The sequence below is a fragment of the Sycon ciliatum genome, chromosome 2 (genome assembly GCF_964019385.1).
Source record: "Sycon ciliatum chromosome 2, ocSycCili1.1, whole genome shotgun sequence".
Taxonomy (NCBI): domain Eukaryota; kingdom Metazoa; phylum Porifera; class Calcarea; order Leucosolenida; family Sycettidae; genus Sycon; species Sycon ciliatum.
This window is the reverse complement of record NC_088644.1, coordinates 19823191-19843785: the sequence shown is the minus strand read 5'-3', so window position 1 is coordinate 19843785 and position 20595 is coordinate 19823191. Positions and strand designations below refer to the sequence as shown.

At 48.2% G+C, this 20595-nt stretch overlaps 2 protein-coding genes across 2 annotated transcripts in view; both read left to right on the top strand.

Moving 5' to 3' along the window:
• LOC135809086 (protein MCM10 homolog) overlaps positions 1–16362 on the top strand; it is a 39043-nt gene extending 22681 nt beyond the window's left edge. The window contains exons 13-18 of the mRNA XM_065322348.1: positions 862–994; positions 2436–2560; positions 3302–3415; positions 4313–4467; positions 8904–8943; positions 15766–16362. Of these exons, the coding sequence (XP_065178420.1) occupies positions 862–994; positions 2436–2560; positions 3302–3415; positions 4313–4467; positions 8904–8943; positions 15766–15855 (657 nt within the window). The 3' untranslated portion in view covers positions 15856–16362. The remainder of the gene's footprint in view (positions 1–861; positions 995–2435; positions 2561–3301; positions 3416–4312; positions 4468–8903; positions 8944–15765) is intronic.
• Positions 16363–17781: 1419 nt separating this feature from the next.
• The window catches only part of LOC135809084 (inverted formin-2-like), a 43809-nt gene continuing 40995 nt past the window's right edge, over positions 17782–20595 (top strand). The window contains exons 1-2 of the mRNA XM_065322346.1: positions 17782–18939; positions 20180–20295. Coding sequence (XP_065178418.1) covers positions 18417–18939; positions 20180–20295 — 639 coding nt within the window. The 5' untranslated portion in view covers positions 17782–18416. The remainder of the gene's footprint in view (positions 18940–20179; positions 20296–20595) is intronic.

Sequence of the window (20595 nt, the reverse complement as noted above, 5' to 3'; positions counted from 1 at the left end):
TGTGTGTGTGTGTGTGTGTGTGTGTGTGTGTGTGTGTGTGTGTGTGTGTGATCATGGTGCTAGTGAAGCTTGTATCAGATCCATTCTGATTTAGCCACCCACACTAGTAGCAAGTATTACCTTCACTGGGGGCAGGGGTAACCCTGCAGTTGGATCCCGGGACGGATACCCTGATGCCGCTAATCCTTTTTCTGCACCTTGTCCTCACCCACTTGACTTACTGAGGTGTGGTGAGCCCATAAGTGGGATCATTTTCAAGTCCACCCAGAGTTTTGGGGATTTCAGGGGGTGTCGGCCGTTGGGCGGTTCAATAGCCAATTGAGTCATCTTTCCAAGATTCCTTTTGAGTCTCTCTCCCCTCTCTCGGGGAGACCCACGTGACCAGTTTTGGCAGTGAGCAACAAGTACAAGTGTGTGCACTAGCGCGCGTGTGAAACATGTTCACGTGTATGTGCGGCTATGCATTCGTGTACATACGTATAATGCTCCCAACCGGTGTATACGATCTCATTTCCCCTTTTGACCGTACGTTGTCCCAGTATCTGTTTTGCAATGTTAAAGTTTGTCAGATAGCACACATACATATCCCCTGTAAATAGCACACATACATATCCCCTGTAAATACCACACATACATATCCCCTGTAAATAGCACACATACATATCCCCTGTAAATACCACACATACATATCCCCTGTAAATAGCACACATACATATCCCCTGTAAATAGCACACATACATATCCCCTGTAAATAGCACACATACATATCCCCTGTAAATAGCACACATACATATCCCCTGTAAATACCTGGTCTATGTACTTTAAAAAGTAGTTCTTCCGTTTCCGATGCTTCTTCTACAGGAGCGTGCGATAACAGCTGTGCAAAAATCTGGCGGCTTAGCAACTGTTGATCCCAATGCTGTCCCTGGGAAACGAGCAGCAGTTGCTGGAAATCCCAGAGAAAGCCAGAAAAGCAAGACAGCAATTGCCAATGGTACAGTTCACGGTGTTGCAGTCAAGCCTTGCACTGTGTGTGTGTCTGTGTGTGTGTGTGTGTGTGTGTGTGTGTGTGTGTGCGTCCGTGTGCGTCCGTGTGCACGTGTGTGTGTGTGGGGGGGGGGGGGGGGTGAGTGCATCTGTGTGTGGTGTTTGTGGGTGGGGGGAGGATGGGACGGTGTATCCCGCTCGACACAGTGGCAGGACAGGCTCACCGGCGAGGAAATTGCAGAGCGAGTCGGACTCCCTGCAGACATCGGTGATCTTCTGCGGTGCCATCGTCTTCGCTGGCTTAGTCATATTGCCAGGATGGACTCCAGCCGTCTCCCCAAGCAGGTCCTCTTCGGGGAACTTCCATCGCGGTGCCGGCGTCATGGCCCCAGGAAGAGATGGCGTGATGTTGCTAGATCTGACCTGGCTGTAGCGGGGATCCCGGAAAGTGACTGGTATGATGTGGCACAAGACAGGGGAGAGTGGAGGAAGTTGTCGCGTCGTCCTCATCTTCCTCCACCAGAGCCAGTGAAGAGTTTTTAGTGCATGTGTGGACGAACATTTCGCCGGGCGGGTGACTTGAAGAGTCACCCTCCATATTGCTCAGCTCGCACGCTATCATCGCACTGGCGATGGGCGTCTAAGGTCCAAGGCGTGTGTGTGGGGGGGGGGGGGGGGGTGCAAGTTGCTGTGTCTAACATAGCGTGTTCGCTATCATGGCTTCAGCGATGTGCAGGAGTATGGAGTATGAGTGGGTGGGTGAGTGGGTGGGTGTACATGTGTAACTTACTGTAGGAATGGAACTGCGGTGCTCTTTTTAAAGGCTACTACAATTACGTGCACCATGTGTACTTCCAAGATTACATTGTACAGGTGGTCATGGATTATCCAACCACCTTGTGACAGACATACAGCGATTGTTCCGGATCAACAACGCCATCTCATGATCTGACACACTCCGGGGAGTCCCAAGTACACTATTCAGGGCCACATGTGCACATGACTTTAGCCTCGGCCCTGAATGTGCCTCCCCATGAGTGTGTGCAACTTTGACATGCAGTGCTGTCCTGAAGTTAACGTCAGTTACTTACTGTTGTGATGCAATGCTCGTAAGCGTAGTTTGTATGATGCATGACTTGTCTACTCGCACACAGGAGCTATATGCCCCCTAGGGTTATGTAAAAATACTCTTGGTTGATAGCACTTAGAGTTGCGAAGTCGAGTCCCAGCTTGATCTGGAATTGTTTTGTGTGAAGGATTTTTTACTCTTTTAGGAACTGCTGAAAACGTATCGCCTTGTATAAATCCTTGCTGAGAACCAGAGTAACGCTTGAAGTAGCTTTATGTCCATCCAGAACCGAGCGAGGTCCTCACTGCGTACATGTGTTGCACATGGGTGTGCATGCTTGCGTCTGTGTCTGTGTGTGTGTGCACGTGTGCCTATGCAGCAATTGCGCCGCCAGCAAGTAGCTCGAATAAGAAGAGAAGTTTGTCCGCACTGATGGAGATGTCTGATTCCGATGTGCAGCGTGTCAGCAAGGCAAAGTCCTCACACTATGACGAGGCAAAACTTGTAAGTTTGATACACGTGTGCTGTTGTTATGCACGTATGCTATCGCAATCCCAAGTCTGTATAGTACACCAGGTGCACAACCCTTGTTAGTAAAGACCAATCTACATTCTCCTGCTGAAATGTCCTCTATAAATCTGATTATGGCTTCAGATGCAGCATACTGTTGTAGCACAGTCGTGGCCAAAGAAATCCGACCCGCGAGTAAAAAGTAGCGCCGTGTTTCCACTTCAATGACATCATGCATGTTCCCAAAACTGATCCGAGGGCCACAGCGGCCGCATGAGCCTTGGCGCTGCTTTCGGCACGTGGGTTGGATTTCTTTGGCCACGGCTGTAGATAAAAACTCGTTGGAGCAGCACGGTCCATGTTGGAGGTAATAAAGAGGAGGTAGGATTGCAGGATCAGTCCCTTGTACTGAGACACGATTCACACATGCACATGCACACACACACACACACACACACACACACACACACACACACACACACACACCATTGGACCATTGGACGCCCATCGCCGGAGGCGATGATAGCGACACACACACACACACACACACACACACACACACACACACACACACACACATGCCGGCTTGTGTATTCCTGTTGAATTTCATGTTTTACATGTCTTTGCACTGCAGAAGAGCTATCTCATGGTGTGGGTGTGCGTGCGTGTGTGTGTGGGTGTGGTATGTGCGTGCGTTTCTGTTTCTGTTTTCATACTCGGTGCTTGTGTCATTAGCTCGAGCTGGAACAGCAGGAGAGATATTTCAATAAACTGGAGCGTAAGGAAGACATGGAGAACAAAATGAAGACTGTGATGGAGATCAAGGTCAAGGTGGTTCAGTGCAAGGAGGTGAGTGGTGCAGTCCTGTGAGCATAGTGCATCTCACGGAAATCTGTACTTTTTGCTGCGCTACCCTTTCCTGGGGGTAGTGTGCCATGTAGCTGGTATTCATTCAGGGGAGCCTGTCTAAGCCGATCGCGTAGGGGACCCAACACGTGGTCCCCGTATTGAAATGGTCCCCTTACCCATGCCATGCTCATTAGACTGGAACTGACACCCTGGCTTGGTCCTGGTTCCACCAGTCCTGTGCTGTGACAGGTGGTAACCATAGCGGTATCACTGTGGTCTCCTTGACAGCGGTTACTCTACAGTACCGTTGATCCAAGTGTGCTAACGTTAGTAGCTTGCTCATCCTGCTGTTAGTGAATGTACTGTTTTGGACATTGAAATCTGGTGGAATGACCAGGGCCGGCGCCCTTACTGCTTTGAGCGCGTACACGCACTGTAAAACGGACCGGCAGTGCTCGCGGCTGCAAGGCCAGCGCCCCTTGGCCGACTTCTCAACGGATTTCAATGTCCACAACAGTACGGATGCATTCATGATTGTATTTGTGTGCTGTTCTTGTTCTTGTTTTTGTTGTGTGCTTGTGTGTCTTTATTTGAATTTGAATACTGTGGAGATTTGATATATTGGCACTCCTTGGGGAAACAAAAAAGGCAAAAGCTGTCCGCGTTTTCAGTCTGTCACTAAATGCGATCTTCGGAAAGAACTTGCTGGCGGAAAGAATTGAAATTTTGTCGTAAAACTCAATTTGCCATCATGTTCACGGTCGTATTTAATTTCCACTGTGCGATCTGCTTTTCATTGGAGGGCGTGTATGCATGTGTGTGTGTGCGCGCGTGTGTGTGTGTGCGCGCGCGCGCGTGTGTGTGTGTTTGCGCGCGTGTGTGTGTGTGTGAATTCAGTGCTCGTATACAGCTGAAAGTGCATCAAAGCGGTGCTCCACAGAACACAAGGAGAAGCTGGTCTGGTCGCAAACGATGAAACGCTTTTTCGAGTGTGAGGGCTGCAAGCAACGGGAAATGACGTATGGAGGTGCATGGCCCACTGTTGTGTGCAAGTAAGTTGTGTCAGAGATTGTAACAGTGTCTGTTTGTGGAAATCTAACCGCAGTGTGTTGCATTCCAGTGTTAAAATCATTCCATTTTGAAGTCTCCCTTCTGCGCAAATTAGCAACTGGATATTTTCAGCCAGTGCTGTTCACATTGCTAAAGTGCACATTGTGCTGTTCTCGCTACTCTGTCTGAGTCACCCATGTGTGTTCACTGGTATGTCATCACCCTTGTGCGGTCACCCTTTTGCGGTCACCCGTGTGTGCGACTCTCAGTCATCCATATATTGGTCACCCGTGTGCGTCATCTGTTGGGTTTGATCTTTGATGCCTATTTTGGAGTGCTGTGCTTTAGATATGGTATGCATGTACAGTACTAGTACTAGTAGTTGAGATTGTCTGCTTCGTTCTATTTATTTGAATTTTTGTGGCCCTATTGTTGTTCTCACGTTTGGTTGAGCCTGAATAATTTTTTTTAGCTCAGCCTAATGTGAGAATAACAATAGAGCCACAAAAAAAAGAGAAAAAAAGATACAAAACTCCAATAGTCTGGGGGCCAAGGGTGAACATTCAATCCTTTCACTCCCGGTAGTAGCGCATCGACATGTGATGGCTCCAACTGAAAGAGGGGCTCCTTGGCAACGTTTTGACACCTTTATCTATCAGTATTTCGCTCAGGAACATCATGCAATAGCGCATTTTCTACCAGGGGCCTGTTACCATGGCAACGTACAGCTAAATTTGAATTATCTCAGTTGCAGTATCTACTATCTATTCCTTTCAGTCTGGTCTAAACAAACTTATGTGTAAGTACAGGGCAATTATATTCCAGGGAAAATGCTAGAGCAGCAACAATAAGACATTGGGTGACCAGGAAACTGCTCTTTGTTGTAGAAGTACAAAATTATGACAGACAGCATTGAGACAAATGGGAAGGTCCAAGCCATTCCGATTGCATTTCGCTGTGGTGTGATTAGCTCAATGGTTGAAAAAATAAGTAGCATGTGCAATATTTGCAATCAAATGTAAGCGTTTTTTGAGCAATAAGTGGCAGTAAACGGTACCTGATCACATCGGCAGGCATGCCAAATTTCAAAGGCTAGTTGTAGCCCATAAGTTAAGCAAAATGTAAAGTATGACATCATAGCAGGCACTTGATTGAAAAGTGGCAAATACTGCTGTTTGCCAATGGTGTGCTAGTACATCTATGTCATTTACTGTACTATGAAATATGAGCAGCATTGGAACTGAGACGCCAGTTTCCAGCACATCTATGAAAGACGACTATGGAACTGGACAGGTCATGTTATGCATGACAGTTAGCGAAGTCTAAATGTGCTCCAAAACTGGTGTGACAGGAGAGATTTGACCAGAGTTCATTGTTATTATGTGCATGTCAGAAAGTGTCCAGGCCAGAAAGTTCCACAGGAGAATAGGGACACTCAAGGTACAGCCACCTGTTGATGGCATGACGTCACCGGTTACAGGTACAGGCGCAGCAGCACCACCACCATCCTCAAGGCACCGGTTGCGTAGTATCCTTGCCGCATGATACACTAGGCGCACCTCATCCCAAGCGACTATGTCATTGTCAGCAGCTGATGGTGGCGTGCTGCTACTGCACATCTGAAGGTGCATCATCGTCACTGCACTCGCTGCTTTCTATATCTTCCTCCATACTGTCGTAAACAAATCGTCAAGTATACACTGCACATACTAAGTGCCACAAACAGCACTTGCCAGCCGACGTTGTGATGGCTGGCTGTAAGTCAGGGTGCTACCAAAGTCCTCGGCAAGTATCCTCTTGACCTTCGTTGTATTGGCTTTGGGCTCACCTAGCCTTAGGGAGCCATTATATATCTTGGCTAGTGCAGACAAGGCCGTTATATTTTTCGCCGACAGCAACTTACTCTGTACATGGTCCACTAGTAGTGAGTGTACCGTGTCCTGGGGAGAACTGCAGGGTGCTCCACTAGGCAGACTAGGTGCAGGAGCTTCCTCTGCGTTAGCAGCATCTTGTTTTAGCGTGCCGAGAGAGGACTGCCTGGTGTAATCCCCGTAGCAGAGCTTGTGGTAGTGGACTTCTCTGGCTACCAAGGACGACTCTGCCTGTACGGCTATCATAATTTTTTCATCCTTGCAGACAATAGCTACCTCGCGGAGACGAGATTTCGCCACATCCGTCAGCATCTGCGACGTTTTCTGCATGCTATTCCAATTCAGCATACATCGCTCCAATTTAGCACAGAAAATGCGGTGCTTGTTGCCCGGGCGAATTTCAGGTACAGCGGTGTTTTGCCGCGTGGAGCGAGTGCTTCTATCATTGTCACCCATCGTCAACAGCCGTTTCCACACCCTACATGATGATCCTTCGCCTACTTGGACCCAACTAATTGTTTATCACATCAACAACTGGTTGCAACGGTCTACTTCACGCAGGACCTTATCGTCAACTTTTGAAATTGAGCCACGTGGAGCACCACGTGCAATGCTTTCATGGATCAAGCAATCTTTGTGCATGTGTATGTATGTATGTATGTATGTATGTATGTATAACCCATAACTATTCTGGTCGTAGGGGCGTCATGTGTGTCATAAGGCAGCAGCAGCATAAAAAATAGAATAAAACGAGAGAGCTTGGAAGCTCAGGGCCCTGCGCTATGCTTTGTTGCCTAGCTCATCGTGCATGTTGTTAGAACTGATGGAAATGCTTTTTCCTTTGATTAGCTACATCATTGTATTGCAAAAACGTTTCAATGAGATACTGAAGTAACGTCTTCTGCATAGCTATGGGACCGGCGCTGACTCTGCCGATCACGGGCGCTCTGGAGTCGACGGGATGTCTGTCCTGACGTTTCCTGGGACCGGCGCTGACTCTGCGGATCACGGGCGTTCTTCTTCTTCTTATTATTATACTGACGGCAACTAACATCCATTCTGATTGCATTTACTCGTCTCCCTACTTCGTATTTCTTTCCAGAAAATCTCCCCATACAGCAGGGAGTCGTTTACATAATATGACTCCCTGCTATACATCTTCATGACTGTATATACGTTATAATTATTATGCTATCGGCCTACATGCGATTCCCGGGCTGGTCGACAGGCGGCCCAGCCAGCCTGCTAGTGGGATCTCGGCCTCGCACACAAATCCACAAAAAATGTTACTGCACTGAATGCATTCCCCCGATACACTTCGCATATATACTCATTCTCTTGATGGTACCGTACTATTGATGGTACGGGACAGGTATGGGATAGCGCCAGGCATGTCGATGGCACAAACAAACAAAAATATTGTGGCCAGCTGTCTTTGCTGGTACGGTACAGTATGGGACAGATACGGGATAGCGCCAGGCGTGACACAAACAAACAAACAAACACCAAATTAAAGCTGTGTGGACCCTGGCTAGCGCCAGACGTTACTGAAGTAACGTCTTCTGCATAGCTACGGGAATAAAACCTAACTGCACTGATAAACAAGCTGCCTACACCTATCACAATCAGCAGCAACGAGAGAGAGAGAGAGAGAGAGAGAGAGAGAGAGAGAGAGAGAGAGAGAGAGAGAGAGAGAGAATTGCAAGATTCATTCGTCCAGTCTTTGATATTGGTGAGGCAATTGTGACGGGGGCGACCACGGGGTCGTGATCCAGGTACCATTCCATCCAATAAATAGTGGGAGTAGCTATCCTGATTCCTTGCTACATGTCCAAACCACCAACTTGATGCGTTTAACAGTTGAATCAAGGCGTGTGAACGGGCCACTGGCATTCTTGACTTCCTGCAGTACTGACTCATTTGTGCGATGATGATGGTATTTGATGCCAAGCAACTCACGCAGATACCTGAGCTCAAAAGCTCTAATTCGATTTAGGCTAGCTTGTGAGATGGTCCAGGTCTGGCAGCCATAGAGCACAGTAGCAAGAACAATAGCAGTTACCAAGTTACCAAGCAGTTACCAAGCGTATTTTTATTTTTATTTTTATTTTAAGGGATTTTAAGGGGTGCATATGTACTGGGTCAAAATTTGAGTATGTGTGACAAGGAGATGGTGATGGCCGAGCAATGTGCAGCGAGAAAGAAGGCCGCTTCCGACATGGTTCCTGGTCGACATGTTGCTTGCGGATTTGACAAGATCGTGTTGAAAGCCCCTTCTGCCGTCCTCCACTGCGAAAATCTGGTGCGGTTTTACGGGGAGCGAACTCAGTAAAAATTCAAATTATTGCGCCTCGGCCCCCAGACTACAACTACTGTACTGGACACAATAACATTTAATATATTGTGTCCAGAAGTGGAGTTTGTGTCTCTGCTTTACCATTCTGTCTTTTGCTGTTGCCCTAGGAACTGATTGTCATGGCCGTTTCCCTGTGAACTGTCTGTCATGGCTGTTTCCCTGTGAACTGTCTGTCATGGCTGTTTCTCTTTTTCTGGCTTTGCTCCTGCAGGTGTGGCTTGTCCAACTATCGCCGTGTCTCCATGTTTAAGGTTAGTTTGTCACGATTGTTTTGTCACATTGTGTTGTTGCTTATCTCAAGCTGATGTGGTCTCTTTGTAGACAGGTTTGAATGTATGCAGTATCATGGCATGGTGGTTAAGATGACTGGTTACTCTTTTTTTTTAAAGCCAGGTGGTCTCTACTGGCAATGGTAACTTGTGACAGATGTTACTGCATGTCCTATAATTGTACGCGTTCGTGGTGCACCAAGGAAAGAATAAAACAAACGTAGGTGCTACTGTGCTGTCAGTGGGTGTGTTCCATTTCGCTCATTGATCAATTTTTGAATCCATTCATGAACAGTTGGAACTGGCGGAATCTTTTCCAAAATCGAATGACTTGAATCGCAAATGGTGTACTAGCTGTGCTAGTACTTGTTAGCAACAATCCGAACTAGCGCACACACTGCACTGCATTGCTTTGTACTGCATTCAAGACTGACGTCATGCGCTTTGTTTTGCTGCGTAATCACAAATGGCACCAGCCCATTTTGCGGAAAAGAAAAACAAATCTTGCTTGCCCTGTTGTGCTCTTCCAGACAACGGATCGTGCTTCAGCAGTGTTTCTTTTCCTTTCGTAGCTTTGCTGCCAGCCCGAGTGTCACCTCGACACTGTATTTCTTCAGTATGTCTGACCTAACTGTCGACACTGTCAAGGCAATGCCTTGCCAAGCCCCCGCGGCGAGCCTTCTCAGCGCGGCTTGAATCCGAAAGGAAACTTAGTAAAAGTATTTTACAGGACCGTTTGCTGGCACAACTAGCCCTTGGTAGTGAGGTCTGCTCCGGCCAGGAGAACCAGCAACATGACAGTGCGGACACGGCTGGCGAGCCCAGAAGCCCGACTTGCACCAATGCCTCCTCCGCCAGCTCAGGTGACGCGGGCTCAACATGGGATCTGCGCTCCCGTAGATCTACGTGACGAGGTGTAGTCGGCTTTGTCGGCCGCCATTTTATTATTATCGGAGAGCATTGTGCCGCTCCTCACCCAAGGCCAAGGCAATGCGGCTGCTGCCGCCACTACGCCAGGCCAAGCCCTTGTAACCCACCCGATCAGCCACCTGCACCAGCTGTGCCCAAGGCTGTGCAAGAACGTATCTTGCGAGGGGAGTTCGTAGATTTTTCAAGTTGGTTGCCTGAAATTCTTGCACACTTCCGGCCCAACATTCCGGCTGGTGCACAGCCCGAATAACGATAGCCAGCTAAATATCGTTGAGTCGGATGACCGTACGCGAAGCAGGTGCGTCGCAAGGTTCACGATAATTATACATGTAACTACCCGGCTCGAGGCATGGACCACATACATGTCTGTTATCACGGCTGCTGCCCTACACCGCACTGCTGAACTGCTGAACTGATTGCGTACCAGCAGTTGATCCTGACTGCTAACCGCCAGTTCTTCCCAAGCGCGTGGCTAGAGTACGACCGCCAGCTGCGGCTGCTCGTGGCCCAGTAACCAGGCACGAAGAGGTTGGACACCATCGACGTGAACCTATGGCAGATAGCTGTCACAGGCCATGCACACCCAAAATGCGCTCAATGTAAGACGGCCCATCCAGGGGCGGTTTGTGTCCTTTTCGTCCCCAAGCCAGCAGCATTTACCTCCAGTGGTCGCAACCATACCAGCGACAGCCAAGAAATCTGCCGCAACTTCAATGGAGGTCGCTGTTCTTCGTCGTCGTGCCGCTTCTCCCACACCTGCAGCCAGTGTGGCAAGGACCACCCATGCATCATGTGCAACCAGCAGCAGCGCGGAGCCAATCGGCCACCCCGCCGCTCCTAGCAGAATGGCTACTGAATAGCTTGACTCGGTACGTAGCTTCTTTCCTATACACTCTGCAGACACCACACTGCTAGCTGACCACTTTGCCCGCCTGTTACGTAACCACTCATATCAATAATGCGTTGCGTATGTTCTCCATGGGCTGCGCCATGGCTTTACTCTTGGATCTGCCGGCCAACACGACATTTCGGTTTTCTCTAATAATCTACCCTTGGCTTTCACTCACTCGGCATTTATATCCGAGCAATTAGCTGCTTCCTGCGCCCGCAGCGAGACCACAGGCCCATTTCCGTCACCTCCATTTCAGTTCATGCGCCGCTCTGGTATTGGTGCCATCCCCAAAAAGAACGGCAAGCTGCGAATGATCCACCATCTGTCTAGTCCGGAAGGCACCGGCGCGAACGACAGCATTCCTGCCGAGCCGCTCTCTCTGCACTACGCGAGCATTGACAACGCGATCAACATCATCATGTCATGCCCACAGCCTGCGTATTTGTCCAAGCTCGATGTACGCAGTGCATTTCGGCAGATCCCAGTCCGCCGTCAGGACTTCGCTGGGAAGGCTCCTACTACTACGAGCGCTTTCTGCCTTTCGGCCTCAGCTCCAGCCCAGCCGTCTTTGACTCAGTAGCCACAGCAGTCAACTGGATCATGCAGCACGAGTTTGCTATAGATCACCGGCTTCATTACCTCGATGACTTTCTCGATATCCCCACTGGTTTGGCTGCAGCCAACCAGCAACTCACCACCCCCCTCCGGGCATTCACGTATCTCGGCACTCCTCTTTGCTCCATCCCAGCTCGAGGGCCATCACCATCATTGACCTTGGTATTTTCCTAGACTGCGGCTACCAGAGGACAAGCTGTCCGAGATCCGTGCGCCACTCATGGCTACTATCAGCGAGCGCAGCATCGGCCAGCGTCAACTCGAGTCCCTCCTGGGGAAGCTCACTTTTGCTGCCCGAGTCATCGTCCCTGGACACACATTCATGCGTGAACTATGATCAGCGTGCCCTGAACTGTATCTGTGTATGCGAGTGCGGTGCATAAAGCCCACCTTGAGAATGGGTTTGCTGGCCCCTTAGTAGATGCGTGGCTTCTGGAGAGGGTGTTGAAGGGCATCCAGCGATGCCATGGTACGGCTGTACTCACCCCTCGCCTTCCTATAACCATGCCAATCCTACGACATCTGACGGATGCACGCCGGAAAAGTAGTATCCTGAATGGCCATGACAAGCTGCTCTACCAAGCCGCCATGGTGCTTCTTTGGATTTCTTCGGTGTGCTGAATTCACTAATGGCATCACACGGGGCTGTACTAGCTCCCCTGGTGACGGACGCTTGCAACTCTTCCTGCTTTCATCCAAGACGGACCCATTCGGTAAAGGCGTTACTAGTGACATTGGCCCGTCTGTACCGCCGTACTGCCCGGTCCGTGCCATTGTTAGCTACCCATTTGTCACTCGTCGCGAGGGACCAGAGCAACTCTTGTTCGTACTCTCGAACAGACAGCAGCTGACCAGGCAGTCATTCACAGTAACAGTATGGTCTCTTGTCGCTGCGGCCGGTGTACCATCCCAGTCGAACTACTCCGGGCATTCGGTCTACATTGGTGCAGCCACCACCGCTGCTAGGGCTAGTGCCCCCGACTCCTTCTTCCGAGTGGCAGGTCAGTGGAAAGAGCGATGCGTGTCTATGCTACATCCGGACTACAACAAGCGCTAAGCGCCAGCTATCGTCCCGGCTTGCTGCCGTGCCATGGATGCCATGATCCCCAACTCGGGTGAGTAATGAGCTACTGAACTCTAGCTGCGCAATGCTTGCCTGTGCTGACATAAATTGACCCTTGCTGTGCGTCAATAGTGCTTAGCTAACGGAGTGCTGGTTTCATGGGTCCACTCTCACAACTGGTGTTATCTAGCTATTTGCTGCGGCTCTGCCTTGCGCTATATTACATCCATTTAGCATTGCAGCTCTACGTTGAGCTAACAGCAGCTCTACTTTGAGCTAACAGCAGCTCTACTTTGAGCTAACAGCAGCTCTATTTTGAGCTAACAGCAGCTCTACTTTGAGCTAACCGCAGCTCTACTTTGAGCTAACAGCAGCTCTACTTTGAGCTAACCGCAGCTCTACTTTGAGCTAACCGCAGCTCTACTTTGAGCTAACAGCAGCTCTACTTTGAGCTAACAGCAGCTCTACCTTGAGCTAACAGCAGCTCTACTTTGAGCTAACAGCAGCTCTACTTTGAGCTAACAGCAGCTCTACTTTGAGCTAACAGCAGCTCTACTTTGAGCTAACCGCAGCTCTACTTTGAGCTAACCGCAGCTCTACTTTGAGCTAACAGCAGCTCTACTTTGAGCTAACCGCAGCTCTACTTTGAGCTAACAGCAGCTCTACTTTGAGCTAACAGCAGCTCTGCTCTGAGCTAACAGCAGCTCTGCTCTGAGCTAACACCAGCTCTACTTTGAGCTTCAAACCAGTTGTTTCGAAACCAGCACTCCTCAATCCAAAGATGCCTCTTTGTTGACTTGTTTGTGTGAGGGATGGGGCTAATGGTGTACTAGCTGTGCTAGTACTTGTTAGCAACAATCCGAACTAGCGCACACACTGCACTGCATTGCTTTGTACTGCATTCAAGACTGACGTCATGCGCTTTGTTTTGCTGCGTAATCACAAATGGCACCAGCCCATTTTGCGGAAAAGAAAAACAAATCTTGCTTGCCCTGTTGTGCTCTTCCAGACAACGGATCGTGCTTCAGCAGTGTTTCTTTTCCCACCATCCCTCCCTATCCAACTTATTCACACCATCATAATTATCGTACCCACTAATCGGGTCCACTCTCACAACTGGTGTTATCTAGCTATTTGCTGCGGCTCTGCCTTGCGCTATATTACATCCATTTAGCATTGCAGCTCTACGTTGAGCTAACAGCAGCTCTACTTTGAGCTAACAGCAGCTCTACTTTGAGCTAACAGCAGCTCTATTTTGAGCTAACAGCAGCTCTACTTTGAGCTAACCGCAGCTCTACTTTGAGCTAACAGCAGCTCTACTTTGAGCTAACCGCAGCTCTACTTTGAGCTAACCGCAGCTCTACTTTGAGCTAACAGCAGCTCTACTTTGAGCTAACAGCAGCTCTACCTTGAGCTAACAGCAGCTCTACTTTGAGCTAACAGCAGCTCTACTTTGAGCTAACAGCAGCTCTACTTTGAGCTAACAGCAGCTCTACTTTGAGCTAACCGCAGCTCTACTTTGAGCTAACCGCAGCTCTACTTTGAGCTAACAGCAGCTCTACTTTGAGCTAACCGCAGCTCTACTTTGAGCTAACAGCAGCTCTACTTTGAGCTAACAGCAGCTCTGCTCTGAGCTAACAGCAGCTCTGCTCTGAGCTAACACCAGCTCTACTTTGAGCTTCAAACCAGTTGTTTCGAAACCAGCACTCCTCAATCCAAAGATGCCTCTTTGTTGACTTGTTTGTGTGAGGGATGGGGCTAACGAGACTTTTGATCACATGCCTATGCCGTTGTACATTCAAGTGCTCGGTAAACTTCTCGTTTTGATTCTGACTTTCTTCTTCAGTATTTTCCTTCAACTGAATATTCCATTTTTCTGTTTGATGCTGGAAGCCTGGTCTGAAAAATAGACATGGGCGAGGTATTCCCTTGGATTTTGATGCTTTTCGATGATGCTGCTGCTGCATAATGATTTGACAGAAGAAATGCTGTTCCCTGCTCGGTTTGATATTGCTCCTCTGTGGCGAGTCTTTTTTGGCATCGTTGCTGGACTTGGAGTTATGGTCCTCCACCTGCCTGTAGACGCTCGACAGCATCTTCCGTTTGTTGTCACAATTGGCAGCTGACACAAAAAACTCCTTCCTTCGTGAGCGCCTCCGTAACATCTCGCATGGCGCGTGCTCGGCTGATGTGTTTGGTTTTACTGAAGTCTTACATTTATTTTCTGGTAGAATTCCTTCACCGGGTCTTCACATCCCATGAGCACCGGAAAGCGTCTGGTCTCCAAGTTCATACAAATCTTGGGCAAAGCCCTGGCTTGCTCTTGAGGTTGAACGCCATCGTCCATGATAAGGAAAAGAAAGAGAAAACGAAGATGATGTGGATTCTTTTTCAGCAACTAAAAGTGCTCAAAACAGGACAAAATGTTTTCAACGCGTGTCATCTTTTCCCGGCACAGCGTTGCCTAGTTGAACCAGGATCACCCACCAGCTATTTTCATCACCCCGTGTGAATCGGATGAATCGATAACGAACTGATTCCGGGGCTCGTGACATGAAAATCGAGCAACTTGAATGCACGGGACTCCATTCATGAATCGATCCATGGGCGAAATCGAGCACACCCACCCAGTGAATTCCGGGTGCTGTGAGTCAACTAGCACGGGCATAATGCAACTCCCGGCCCCCTGTGAACACTGTACTGGGCTGTGGGCACTGTGTAGGTTGCTAACTTGTTCATAAGGCCATCGGGTTCCATTCAGCAGCACTGTGGACTACACTGTAATACATGCGGAGTGCCGTATGAGAAAGCTGTGTCTGTTGGTATCTTATAGCACTTTTCATTGAGTGAGTACTCTGTACGTCTGTACAGGCGCTTTTATATGACTACAGTCCATTTCTAAACTATAGACGCGTAGGGTTTTTGAAATATTTCAAATTTGGCTGGAACTTTTTGAGAATAGTTTTCGGAATATTGCTCAGGTCCGCTCCACAATTACTCTCATATAGTTTCTAAACGATTGGATAAAAGACGCTCAATTTGTAAAAATGTATGCACAAAGTGATCACAGATTTTATGTGGTATAGATGCTTGCATAACGGTTTTGCCTAGGTACGCGTCTATAGTTTTGAAATGGACTGTAGGTTGCGTAAAGCCAGTTTGCACATCGCAACAACGTCTGTCTCCGCCATCAGCATCCGGTTTGTGCAATATCCACTACGGCACTTCAGAAAAATAGAACCGGGGTGTGAAGTCTCAGTTCTCTGATTTTATACACATTCTTTCTCTCCCTGTGTTTCTCCAGGAGAAGTCGTACAAACCTACAGAGTTTGAATGGAACAGTAGCTCACTCCTGATTCGAGGAGTTGAACATTCGAAATTCGTCAGCGGCTAGGAGACTCACTTCTGTCCAAATTCTTGGTACATAAATGCCCCAGTTCAACTATTCACACGAACCTTTCGTCCGCAAGTTTAAATTTATTTTAGAGACCAATTTGGATAAGATTATTTAGCTCACTTTCCCTAGTTATTTTTCTAATATTTGTTTGACTCTGCTGACTCTTTTCAATTCTTTGCCTACTTCCTCCGGCTTGAGAACAACTGCTGCAAAATACATGCACATATAGACATGGTAAATGAGTAGCCTATTTTTTTGCTGTGTATGTTGTGCCGGCGCTGATGTTGTTCGTCATGCTTGCATGTATCATGGACTAGTCTAGGTACATTGTTTATTAGATGCTGACTACCTGAGCGTACTTTCATGGTGTTTTTGTTTTGTTTTTGTTTTTTCGGGATCATGTATTTCACTGGTGATGACCAAGGGCTGGATGTTTAAATCTGATCCCTTTGTGTTTGTTTTCTCGCAAGAGAACGTGTGGAGACAGAAAAGTACGATCATGTAGATTTTATGACTTTTCGTGTGTGTGTGTGTGTGTGTGTGTGTGTGCAATCCCAGCACAAGTTGCTATGGCGTCTGCTGTAGCATCGCTATCATTGCCTCCGGCGATGGGGGTCAAATGGTGTGTGTGTGTTTTTTTAGGGCTCAAACGGCTGCAGTTTTCACCTTAACGGTTAACTGCTACGCTAACGGTCGGTTTATCCGTTATAACCTATAAGCTGCGGCAGTCTGGCGCGTACCTAGTTTGAACAGTATTATACAATATACTTGGTCAAAAATGTACTCTGCAGACTTACTACTAAGTACTAACAAGAGTACATAACCCCCCAGAGTGTGCAACTCCCACATACCCTGTTGTCCCGACAGAATTTCAAGTTGACGTCATTATTTATGATGCAATGCTCCTTGCAGCAGTGATTTACAACATGTGTACGGGTGTCAACGCATCACACGTTTTTCTTTGCAATAATTTGTACAGGATCGATCGGCTTCGGTCAACCACAGGTTCCGGATTCGTCTGATAATCCGTGTACAGTGCGCATTGCATCATCAAAATGACGTCAACTTGAAATTCTGTCGGGACAGCACCCATAGTGGAGTTGCACACTCTGGGGGGTTATGTACTCTTGGTACTAATCTATGCAGCACATGTTGGCATGCTCATTCACGCCTATTCACAGACCAGAAGCATTAAAGATGGCATGAAATTGATTCAAATTGTCACGGATGGTACTATGTAGTGTGCATGTATGCATGTGTACATACACGATAGGTTGTAAAACTGCCAAAACTCGGTAAAATGCGTACTTTGAAAACTCGAAAAAGTACCCGTGTAACCTTTATCTTTTCAAAACCGGTCTTAGACCGGTTAATCGGACTAACTGTTTGAGCCCTAGTGTTTAGTGTGGGTGTGGGTGTGCGTGCGTGCGTGTGTGTGTATGTACGTGTATACTCAAGTAACGTTACTGTCGTTAGTGTCTACTGACTGTAGTGTCACCCTGGTCACAGTACAGTGATTTTGGCCATCTCGTGACCATGGTGATGGTGACAGTTGTCTTGACACATGGGATCCGGGAAGTCAAGCCACACAACAGAACGTCACAAGTCAAGGACAAGGGCAAGGATCTAGGAACAAACGCCGCGCGACCATGATGTAGACCAGCCTCCTCGATCGCGCTAAACCTAAACTGCTAAAGCCTAAGTAACATGAGTAAAGGCTAAGGAGTAAGGTTAGGTCAAGTAAGTAAGGAAGGTGCTAACTATCGTTAACGCGTTGCGATCGATCGACAAACCAATCATGCTTCGGTGACCATGGTGATATGGGGCCAGGTCAGGAGCTAGCTGGAGAGTGTGCCACGTAATCATTGATTGAGCAAAGGCAACCCCATGCTACATAGTCATTACGACATAGTCATTGGCCATTACGGCATTACAGGCATAAGCCGCACCAACACGGCTACAGCGCAACAGAGCGCCAGTTCTCTTCCGAAGAGGGAAGCTGCCTTGTACTTGTACTTGAAGGCGCCTCTCCAGCTCTCCTTGCTGTTTCGCAAGTACTGTACCGTGACGGTGTGGTTAGAGTCTGTAATCGCTGCTAGGCTGCAGCAGCATTTGCAGGACAACTAGAAGGGCAAGGAGCAGGAAGATGAGAGCCGCTACAAGAACAAAATAAAAGTTACTTTGTCGCTCCTCGTTCCGCCTGTGACCGCGGAGTTTCGTCGTCAGTTGAGTCTTCATGACAAGGAACCCCTCAGCCTTGCAGCAGGAACACACAGTAGCACCGTGTTCGTCTACTATTCGTAACCATTGGCAACTGCGCCGACTGGGTCCTCCCCGTACAACTGCTTCCAGCAGATTTGTGAGAGTCGCCGACCGTTTGTGTGAGCCTTTGCCCCTGCAGCTGACTCTTAGGCTACGTAAACTGATACACTGATAGTGGTGTGGCTGTTCTTCTTGTCGTGAACACTGCATGATCGACCGTGCACGCGTCAATAGCGACAAAGAATCAGGGTCTGTACAGGGACCCGGATATCTCGTAACTCAACTCAGCCTGAAACATGGAAGAAGAATTGGCGGCAGCCAACGACCAGCGCCCGAGCGGAGCAGCTGGCGGCGAACGTCGCTCGAGCGCAGAAAGCGGCGAGGAGCGGCGCCCCAGCAGGGCGGCCGAAGCTGCCAAGCCTGAAAAACAGCCCAGTGTATGGTCAAAAGTTGTTGCTGCTGTGAGAAGGATTAGGACGGATGATGATACATACGACCCAAATCTGCTTTCCTCTCCGAAAATAACCGCGGACAATATAAGCCGAACGAACGTCCGGTATCTATGTCACTTGAAGTGGCATCTAGAAAAGACGGGGAAGGATGAGGCCTGGCGTCAGTGGGTAGTTGAATTCCTGCATGTGGGTGGTCTGCAAGCTCTCTTTGCCTGTTTGAACGAGATGATGAAAGGCCGTATTACCTTCTGTGACGTCACAGTGCAATTGGAATGTGTGAAGTGTATTGAACTCGTCCTGAACACCCCTATGGGAATAAATCATTTACTGGACACAGCAGTTGGCCAGGTTGTCTTCTTCTCTAACGGTGAGTTCATGTTGTAGTGTCAACTACTATGCTGTATGGATGCATGATGCATGCGTGTTAGTGTTGACTGCGGCATGCTGTATGGATGCATGTGTGTTATTGTCTACTGTATGCTGTATGGATGCATGTGTGTTATTGTCTACTGTATGCTGTATGCAGGCGCGTGCTCGGCGATGGGCACGGGGGGCACGTGCACCCCCCAAAAATTTTCAATCTGGGTAATTGCAATTGTAATGTATGCAAATATGCTCTAAAATTCAAGAAAGGTTGCAAACAAATTGCAGAAAATTGCCGGGGGGGCTCCCCTCGGCTCCCGTGCACCCCCCTAGTTGGGGGGCCGAGCACGCCCCTGAATACGGATGCATGATATGTGTGTTAGTGTTGACTGCGGCATGCTGTATGGATGCATGTGTGTTATTGTCTACTGTATGCTGTATGGATGTGTGCATGTTATAATGATACGAGTGATTCTATGTACCGTATTTTACCGGTTATAAGACGACCTATTTCGACTAAAGATGGAAAGAGAAAAGGTGGGGGCCGACTTACAACCAGGAACTTTCAGTGTCTTCCAAAATGGCCTGCACTGCGTACACGAGCTCGACCTATAACCAGTAAAATGTAGTACATGTGTGCTAAGGATTTAGATGGCATACCATGATGGTATTAGGGTGTATACAATTCCCTCAGATGGCCACACTGTCATCCTCACGCTGCCCTGTTTGGGTGGTAGTGCACGCCACCAGGACTACCTTTCTCTAAAATGAATAATTGAATATTTGTAGTACATCTGCACAATTGACAGCATTCTCATCATAGTGGCAACACTTGTGGTCTCAAGTTTCAACACCATACCGTGACTGTGTACGTGACACGTCAGCAGTTATCACTATATTGAGCACATGCCTTCCCTTTCTTCACGCCATGGTGCGTTGGGACGCTGTTATTAATCATGTTTGATGGCAGGTATGTTGAATGACATGTTCCGGGTACTGTAATTTCACAAATTTTCGGTGTACTTTTATTTTCGGTACTTTCGGTGCGTCTGTTTCATACCAAAAATTTCAATACACCGAACAACTACTAACACACATAATCCAATTGGGAACTGCTTCTCTGTACCGAAAATTTCTGTTCACCTAACCTGGCATGTTGCCCTCATACGGAAAATATTGAGCACCGAAAATTTCTGAAATTAGAGTATGCTGAGTTCTATGACTGATATTTGCCATTGCCGCAGGTATGCTGAACGACTATACACTGGTGAGAAATGAGATAGCTGGACTGCTGGCGTGCCTAGCCCTGTACGATAGGGAAGGCTTCCGTCTTGCTTTGGAGGTTCTGCAGAATATCCAGGTATGCTTGTATCCAGTTTGCCGCATGTGACATACATGCACGTGACATGTACCATATTTTTCGGAGTATAAGCCGAACATTAAATACCAGTACCCCCCCCCCCCCTCAAGAAAACCTGGGTGCGGCTTATACTCCGGAAAACCCAGTACACATATGTGGAGATGGAGTCACTGGCAGCAGCAATTCTCCTATACAATGATCGCACACAGGGGGAATGCAAATTGTGCATTGGGAATGAAAACGTAATGTTTGTAGCCCTTCCATGGCTCAAGTGCAGCTAGAGTATGAACGTGGTTGTTG